Source organism: Oncorhynchus clarkii, chromosome 15 (assembly GCF_045791955.1).
Source record: "Oncorhynchus clarkii lewisi isolate Uvic-CL-2024 chromosome 15, UVic_Ocla_1.0, whole genome shotgun sequence".
Taxonomy (NCBI): domain Eukaryota; kingdom Metazoa; phylum Chordata; class Actinopteri; order Salmoniformes; family Salmonidae; genus Oncorhynchus; species Oncorhynchus clarkii.
The window spans coordinates 5,791,826-5,798,547 of NC_092161.1; the positions used below are offsets into that span (position 1 = coordinate 5,791,826).

The 6,722-nt window shown below is 42.9% G+C and overlaps 1 protein-coding gene and 5 non-coding genes across 7 annotated transcripts; all 6 read left to right on the plus strand.

Moving 5' to 3' along the window:
- The first annotated feature begins 46 nt into the window (after positions 1–46).
- LOC139366875 (large ribosomal subunit protein uL30) lies at positions 47–5,964 on the plus strand. 2 transcript variants are annotated; one of them, XM_071104576.1, is made up of 7 exons: positions 47–173; positions 659–758; positions 1,319–1,485; positions 1,878–2,015; positions 2,481–2,590; positions 4,672–4,882; positions 5,915–5,964. In XM_071104576.1, the coding sequence occupies exons 1-6, from the start codon at positions 160–162 to the stop codon at positions 4,878–4,880; spliced, it is 738 nt and encodes a 245-aa protein (XP_070960677.1). In that variant the 5' UTR covers positions 47–159; the 3' UTR covers positions 4,881–4,882; positions 5,915–5,964. The 2 variants fall into 2 exon arrangements, with proteins under 2 accessions (XP_070960677.1, XP_070960676.1); XM_071104575.1 differs by lacking the exon at positions 5,915–5,964 and having other exon boundaries at positions 4,672–4,898.
- On the plus strand, positions 930–1,021 carry LOC139367261 (small nucleolar SNORD12/SNORD106). The gene has a single exon (XR_011626856.1). It is a non-coding gene; the product is annotated as a small nucleolar SNORD12/SNORD106 (small nucleolar RNA).
- Positions 1,672–1,764, plus strand: LOC139367259 (small nucleolar SNORD12/SNORD106). The gene has a single exon (XR_011626854.1). It is a non-coding gene; the product is annotated as a small nucleolar SNORD12/SNORD106 (small nucleolar RNA).
- On the plus strand, positions 2,288–2,380 carry LOC139367257 (small nucleolar SNORD12/SNORD106). Its single transcript, XR_011626852.1, has one exon. It is a non-coding gene; the product is annotated as a small nucleolar SNORD12/SNORD106 (small nucleolar RNA).
- Positions 2,753–2,847, plus strand: LOC139367258 (small nucleolar SNORD12/SNORD106). The gene has a single exon (XR_011626853.1). It is a non-coding gene; the product is annotated as a small nucleolar SNORD12/SNORD106 (small nucleolar RNA).
- On the plus strand, positions 5,621–5,715 carry LOC139367260 (small nucleolar SNORD12/SNORD106). The gene has a single exon (XR_011626855.1). It is a non-coding gene; the product is annotated as a small nucleolar SNORD12/SNORD106 (small nucleolar RNA).
- Positions 5,965–6,722: the final 758 nt, after the last annotated feature.

The following is a 6,722-nucleotide window of genomic DNA, read 5'->3' on the forward strand; positions in this document are numbered from 1 at the left end:
CAAGATTTACGTGCTAAAATCGCCACTTTATGGTAGACACTGTGAGATTAGCTGCAAAAGCAAATTCTTCTCAGGCAGTTTAATAGACAGCGACTGGGGTCCTACAAGCTTTTAACTCACGCATGCGCATGAAAGAAAGTCTCTTTCTCGGTGGACACAATGGCGGACGCAGAGTAAGTGATTTCTGCTCTGCAAGAATCTATGTCCATCTACTAATTTCACAAATATCCAACGTTATTTGACATTTAGTTAGTTATCGTCAACTATAGAACATATTTGTCGTGTCGGTAGTGTGGAGTGGCGTTTTTTACTTTACGATATTTTTGTTGATTTTGTTGACTCGGGACTGGATGCGGTCAGAAACATGCCCGTCTTGCGAATCGATGTGCGCATGTTTTTACTTCTATGCGATGCGTGGCTCGTAGTATTACTTGCATATTGCCAATGAGGTACATAGTATATTTTCTGAGTATTTCGCAGTTTGAGCTCCACAATATCACAAAGTAGACTTTGCGTCTGTCTTCGCCCGGCGAAGACAAACAGGCCAGTTTCGCAACAATGTTTGGTCCGTTAAATTACTATTCCTCAGTCAGTCACTTCCATCCATCTTAAACTATGTTTCTCCCTTACTCTAAACAAAGTGTCGCATCTGTTGCAGAAAGAAGGTTCCGGCGGTCCCTGAGAGCCTTTTGAAAAGGCGGAAGGCCTTCGCCACCATGAAGACCATGCGCATCAAGAAGATGCTTGCCGAAAAAAAAGTAAGTTTGAACTAACCAAAGTACTAACCTAACTAGCAGGCTTCCGTATGTAATTTTACAATGCATATAATCTCCCCTTAAAATGCAGTTGATGTACTGCTAAGAACCTTCTGGTTGTCGGAGGGGTGGGGGTGTAATATCCACCCACTGTCATTCAAACTGTATAACTACAACGTGGTTAATGATGCTCAACTTTTTTCCCCGTCTTATCGACTCTGATGAAACCAGTCTGAAAAATAAGCCAATTTGTCTGAAACCACATAGAAATGTCCTAAATAATCATTGCCGGCTATAACATTGAAACTGCATTGTTGGTTAACGGCTTGTAAATAAACATTCCACTGTAAGGTCTCCTCCACCTGTTGTATTTGATGCATATGATAAATAAAATGTATTTGATCAGTTTTAAACATAGCATCTTAATGTACAGTGGTGAGTGAATGCCCTACAACCAGCTAACAATTTTTTTTTTTTGTTCATACTGTGAAGTTAACTAGAGGTGTTACCCAGCTGTGATGTTCTGCTCTGAATCATAGTTGATGCTTTGTATCTATCCCCAGACTCGTAAGGTGACCAGGAAACTGATCTACAAGAGGGCCGAGAAGTACCACAAGGAGTACAGGGAGATGTACCGTCGTGAGATCCGCATGGGGCGGACAGCCCGCAAGGTCGGGAACTTCTACGTCCCAGCTGAGCCCAAGCTGGCCTTCGTCATCAGGATCAGGGGGTATGTTTCTGTGGATTAAGACTGCTCAAATGCGTATTTTATCCCTGTTTTTTGTCAGATTTCCATGTCTGTCTCGTACACTGTAAAACATGGATATATTTAAGTCGTTACCTGGACATTGATTTTATTTGTTACTTGGTGACAGCTGGTGACAATGTCTTCTTCCTGTCATTTGAACTTCTACACAACGTGGTTAATGATGCTGAACTTTTTTCCCCATCTTATCGACTCTGGTGAAACCAGTCTGAAAAAATAAGCCAATTTGTCTGAAACCACATTGAATGTAAACTAAAAGCCAACTGGAAAATGAAGACAAGTGATGTTGTGCTGAACATAACTAACACCGTACCCCTCGACTCTTCTCTTACTGCCCCCCCCCCCCCCCCCCTTAGTATCAACGGTGTCAGCCCCAAGGTGCGCAAGGTCCTCCAGCTCATGCGTCTGCGTCAGATCTTCAACGGAGTGTTCGTCAAACTGAACAAGGCTTCCATCAACATGCTGAGGATCGCCGAGCCCTACATCGCTTGGGGGTAAGACTGACATTACTACCACAGTGTGTGTATTCACTAGGAAGCCAACGATCCGATGTAGGGAAGAGACTAGTCTGAATTGGCCAACAAGAAAGGCTCGTTTTCGTAGCAGAACTTTTCGTGTTGCAAACAGGTTTGTACTAATGAATACACCCGTGCTTTGATGTGGACAGCCCTGTTGAATTGGACAGTTATGGTTTTGTGTTACTTGGCATTGATTTATGGTACAACCTGAATTCTGCTGCAGTGATTGTCTGGTATTTTTTTTACACAATGTGGTTAATGATGCTGAACTTTTTTCCCCATCTTATCGACTCTGGTGAATCCAGTCTGAAAAAATAAGCCAATTTGTCTGAAACCACATTGATATTACTAAAGACGTGCCCAGTATGAAATGAACCAAATGCATTGTTTTGGTTGGGTGCAGTAATTCTCACTGTTTCGTTGCCTGCTCTTGTTTCGTAGGTACCCCAACCTGAAGTCTGTTCGCGAGCTGATCTACAAGCGTGGCCATGGCAGGATGACCAAACAGCGCATCGCCCTCACGGACAACGCCCTGGTCGAGAAGGCCCTGGGTACGCATTTAATTATATGGGACTGAATCGCTTCATAATGTTGAAAGTCAAAAGCCTTTTCCCACACGTACTCTTTAACGTAGACTAGATAGTTAAAGACGATCCCTTTTTTCATGGGACAAATCTGCACTGTAATGATTGTCCTGTCGTTTCAAACGTCACAATGTGGTTAATGATGCTCAATTTTTTTCCCCATCTTATCGACTCTGGTGAATCCAGTCTGAAAAAGTATAAGCCAATTTGTCTGAAACCACATTGAGAAAACGACTGCGATCTGAAATGGCAGAATAGGCGACCGCATTTCGTGATTTGGGATATGGATTTTCCATTACTGTACACGAACCTGTTAGCCGTACGCTTTTCTCTACAATAACATCTGCTAAATTAACTGCATTTGGAAAGTATTCAGACCTCTTGACATTTCCTTATTTTGTTACTTTACAGCCTTATTCTAAAATTGATTAAATATTTTTTTCCCTTGGCAATCTACACACACTACACCACAATGAAAAAGTTTACAATTTTTTTTTTATTGAAATTGCATTTTACGTAAGTATTCAGACCCTTTACTCAGTACTTTGTTGAAGCACCTTTGGCCTAGATTACAGCCTCAAGTCGTCTTGGGTATGACGCTACAATCTTGGCACACCTGTATTTGGGGAGTTTCTCTCATTTTTCTCTGCAGATCTTCTCAAGCTCTGTCAGGTTGGATGGGGAGCGTCGCTGCACAGCTATTTTCAGGTCTCTCCAGAGATGTTAGACTGTTCAAATCCGGTTTTGGCTGGGGCTCTCAAAGACATTCAGAGGCATGTCCCAAAGCCACTACTACGTTGTCTTGGCTGTGTGCTTAGGGTCGTTGTCCTGTTGGAAGGTGAACCTTCACCTCAGTCTGAGGTCCTGAGCGCTCTGGAGCAGGTTTTCCATTAAGGATCTCTCTGTACTTTGCTCCGTTCATCTTTCTCTCCATCCTGACTAGTCTCCCCAGTCCCCATCGCTGAAAAACATCCCCACATCATAATTGTACCACCACTATTGGTGGTAGAATTACCAGGGATGGTGCCAGGTTTCCTCCAGACGCGATGCTTGGCATTCAGGCCGAAGAGTTCAATCTTGCTTTCATCACACCAGAGAATCTTGTTTCTCATGGTCTGAGTCCTTCAGATGACTTTTGGGAAACTCCCAAGTAGGCTGTCGTGTGCCTCTTACTGAGGAGTGGCTTCCGTCTGGCATCTCTACCATAAAGGCCTGATTCCTGGAGTACTTCAGAGATGGTTGTCCTTCTGGAAGTTTCTCCTATCCCTACAGAGAAGCTATGTCGGGTTCTAGCTCTTCTCTTTGACGAAGGCCCTTCTCTACCGATTGCTCCGCTTGGTCGGACGGCCAGCCCTAGTTAGTCTGGTTCAATATTTTTTTTTTCTCCCATTTCCCAGTTATGCCTGTACTCTTAAACATTCAACACTCTAGAAAGAGTTGCGATGAACAAAACTACTTCTCGGAGACCTACAGACAGATGATCTGACATGCACTGTCAACTGTGGGACCTTTTTATAGACGGTGTGGCCTTTCCAAATCATGACCAATAAATAACTTTTACCACAGGTGGACTGGGATGAAGTTATAGAAAATGTCTTCAGGATGATCAATGGAAACAGGATGCACTTGAGCTCATAGCAAAGATTCTGAATACTTATGAAAATAAGCTTATTTATTTTGTATTAAAATTGCGAATTTGCTTAACCTGTTTTCGCTTTGTCATTATGGGGCATTGTGTGTGTGTAGATTGCTGAGGATTTAAAAAAAAATCTAAATGTTTTTATCCATTTTAGAATAAGGCTGTAATGTAACACAATGTGGAATAAGTCAGGGGGTCTGAATACTTTCCGGAGGCACTGAATGTGACTTAAAAATGTGATTTAATGGATTATCTCCTCACTCGAAAGGAAAAGGTCGTCCTTCCATTATGTCTTTATCAATTTGAGTTTTTTGTTGTTGTCATCCCTCAGCTCTTTGAATTGCAGATTGCCCTTTTAAACACACGTCCTCACTCTGTCCTCACTCTGTCATCTGTCCTTGTCCCTCAGGTAAATACAGCATCATCTGTGTGGAAGACCTGATCCACGAGATCTACACAGTCGGGAAGAACTTCAAGCCTGCCAACAACTTCCTGTGGCCCTTCAAACTGTCCACACCCCGCGGCGGCATGAACAAGAAGACGACTCACTTTGTGGAGGGAGGCGACGCTGGAAACAGGGAGGACCAGATCAACAGACTCGTCAGGAGGATGAACTAGAGGTGACTCGTGATTTTATTTTTTAAGGCCGTGTTTCCAACACTCGGTCCTCGGGGAACCCAGCCCCCATAGCGCTACACAGCTGACTCAAATAATCAACAAGCTTTGTATTGTCTGTCGGGGCTAACACCCAAAATGTTCACACGTTGGGAGTCCCAAGGACTGAGTTTGGGGGAAACGCCGGGTGGACAGGGGTAGAGTTAAGGTGAGATGGGGAGACCTGTAGGTTTGTATCCCAAGTGATACCCTATTCCTTATATAGTGCACTAGTTCAACCCATAAATAGTTCACTATATATAGGGAATTGGAGTGTAATTTGGGACTTCTGGGGATGTGTGTGTCAGAGTAGGTGTGCTGATCTAGGATCGGTTGTCACTTTTACATGACGACCTGGTATTCGATCAATTCTTTCCACAAATATATAAGCATTGGATTGAAGGCTATGGGTTAGATTATAATGGCCATTTTTCCTTTCGAGTGAGGAGGGGGAAGTGAACGTGGGCGCACTTTGGGACGAAGGAAAGATTATTGGGGCATACGACTGATGTCCGACAGGTGTTTAGGATTTTGTTTTTGCCTTTTCGGTCCCAGATCTTGACTAGATGAAATGGTGCTGTCAAGGTTGGTGACCACTGCCTTATCGGGTTTATGCCGGGGTTTTGTTCTCGATCACAACAATCTGAACGTTGTTTATGGGTATCTTTTTCAAGTCCCTAAGTGTCCAGTTTCTGTTTTTACACAACGTGGTTAATGATGCTCAACTTTTTTTCCCCATCTTATCGACTCTGGTGAAACCAGTCTGAAAAATGTAAGCCAATTTGTCTGAAACCACATTAAACTACTGGCACTTCGAGGATGTTCTCCCATCCACTTACTGAAATAAATTACTTTTTTTTTAGATGCTCAGTTCAAGTTTTGCTCAGTGCTGGAAAACATTAAAACATTGGTGACAATGGATCTCAAACTAAACCTTGGAAATGTGTTCGCTGTGAGTAAGAAATGTTTTCTGATATTCAAATTATCTTGTCTTCCAGGTTTTTCCCCCAGAGGATGCTGTTGTCTGTTCAATAAACATCAAAAGGAACTTATTGGTGTTGTCTCATTACTCTGGTGTCTATAATCTGTTTTTGTGTCGTATGTTGAACCTTCCCAGGTGTTTTCCTACATAAAAAAATAAACACTGGACTCTACAGCAGTGCTCTCCAAGCTTGTTGCTGGAGAGCTACTGTCCTGTGTGGTTTTTACTCCATCCCCATTTGTACCTAACCTGAACCTGTAGGGCGCTAGGAACAAGCTTTGGCGAGCTTTGCTTCTGGTCCACACTAATTTTGTCACATCAGTAATGACTTGAGTCACATCTTTGAGGCATTTTTAACAAATAAATGTATCTTCTATACAAGCACTTCATTAACTAAGCAATGCAATGCTGTCACAAACTTGTGCGCATATCACTTTATGTTACATGAACTTGTTTGGTTAGGCGAGTTGTAGTATATGAGGTGTATGTTACTATGTAAATTATTTGGACTGAGGCATGGTGATTGGGGCGACAGCATTGGGCCAGTAACCAAAAGGTTGCAAGTTCAAATCCCCGAGCTGACAAGTTAAAAAAAATCTCAGGTTCTGCACCTGAGCAAGGCAGTTAAACCCACTGTTCCTAGGCCGTCATTGAACGTAAGGATTTGTTCTTAACTGACTTGCCTAGTAAAATAAAGGTCAAATAAAATGTCGGGCTTGCTGCTTGGCCATCAACAGCCCGTAGCCATGGAAACGACATGATTCAATACGCCCCGTAGCCTCTGGTGGGCTTTCTCAAGCTCTCCGCTGCTTAGTTTCTAATTC